This window comes from Eimeria mitis, genomic scaffold (genome assembly GCF_000499745.2).
Source record: "Eimeria mitis Houghton genomic scaffold, Emh_scaff1654, whole genome shotgun sequence".
Taxonomy (NCBI): Eukaryota; Apicomplexa; class Conoidasida; order Eucoccidiorida; family Eimeriidae; genus Eimeria; species Eimeria mitis.
Genome location: NW_013569970.1, coordinates 8,426 through 9,759, shown reverse-complemented (window position 1 = coordinate 9,759; position 1,334 = coordinate 8,426). Strand labels below are relative to the sequence as shown.

Sequence of the window (1,334 nt, the reverse complement as noted above, 5' to 3'; positions counted from 1 at the left end):
TCTTTTTTGTTTTCAGCTGCCGCTGGCGTTGCTTCGTGCTGCTCAGAACCGTCCGCTGGTAAGACGCAGGGTGCTGCTGCTGCTGCTGCTGCTGCTGCTGCTGTTGCTGCTGTTGCTGCTGTTGCTGCTGCTGCTGTTGCTGCTGCTGTTGCTGCTCTTGTTCTTATTTCTTCTTTCTCCTCTGCTTGTTTATTGTATATCGTTCTGTTCTGGATGCTACCGTTACTCCTATTGCTGCTGCTGTTGCTGTTGCTGCTGCTGCTGCTGCTATTCCTGCTGCTGCTGCTGCTGCTGCTGCTGCAGCACCAGCAGCATTGAGCGTCATATAATCTGCAGCAGCAAATCAACTCTACCATTCCCTCTCCCTTCATCATCATCACCATAATCCTCTCCTGCTGCTGCTGCTGCTGCTGCTGCTGCTGCCCCTGCTCCTGCCCCTGCTGCTGCTGCTGCTGCTGCTGCTGCTGCTGCTGCTGCTGCTGCAGATGGTGGAGCTAAAGAACGGGGAGACCTACAGCGGGATGTTGGCTGCATGCGACGGCTTTATGAATCTTCATCTTAAAAACTCCGTCTGTACTTCCAAGGTATCCTGCTGCTGCTGCTGCTGCTGCTGCTGCTGCTGCTGCTGCTGTTGATGGTGCTGCTGATGCTGATGGTGCTGGTGGTGGTGGTGGTGGTGGTGCTGCTGCTGCTGCTGCTGCTGATGATGATGATGATGATGGTGCTGCTGCTGATGATGCTGGTGGTGCTGCTGCTGCTGCTGGTGCTGCAGCTGGTGCTGCTCCTGGTGCTGCTGATGCTGCTGCTGCTGCTGATGGTGCTGGTGGTGGTGCTGCTGCTGCTGCTGCTGATGGTGCTGATGCTGATGGTGCTGCTGCTGCTGCTGCTGCTGTAGTAGCTCTATCTGTCTCTGTTTCATCTGTCTCCTTTTTCTCTTTTTGTTTCTTTTTTTTCTTTTTTGTTTTTTTTTTGTTTTTTATGGAGAGAGTTTCTGGCGTGCATATGAATGTTTTTTGTCTCCTTTTTGTCTCCTTTCTGTCTCCTTTTTTCTCTTTTTTTCTGTTTTCTCTCGTTTCTTTCTCTGTCTCCTCTTTATCTGTCTCCTTTTTGTCTCCTTTTTCTTTTTATTTTATTTTTATTTTTATTTTATTTTTTTTTAGGATGGAGAGAGTTTCTGGCGTGTAGATGAGTGTTTTCTGTCTCCTTTTTGTCTCTTTCTGTCTCCTTTTTTTCTTTTTTTTTCTCCTTTTTCTCTCATTTCTTTCTCTGTCTCCTTTCTCTATCTGTCTCCTCTTTATCTGTCTCCTTTTTGTCTCCTTTTTCTTTTTATTTTA

General features: G+C 47.9%; 1 protein-coding gene across 1 annotated transcript in view; it reads right to left on the bottom strand.

Annotated features, from left to right (window-relative positions):
- The window catches only part of EMH_0041140 (uncharacterized protein), a gene marked incomplete at both ends in the record, with an annotated part of 1,052 nt that extends 133 nt beyond the window's left edge, over nt 1-919 (bottom strand). The window contains 2 exons of the mRNA XM_013495593.1: nt 3-479; nt 578-919. Coding sequence (XP_013351047.1) covers nt 3-479; nt 578-919 — 819 coding nt within the window. The remainder of the gene's footprint in view (nt 1-2; nt 480-577) is intronic.
- Between the last annotated feature and the right edge of the window lie 415 nt (nt 920-1,334).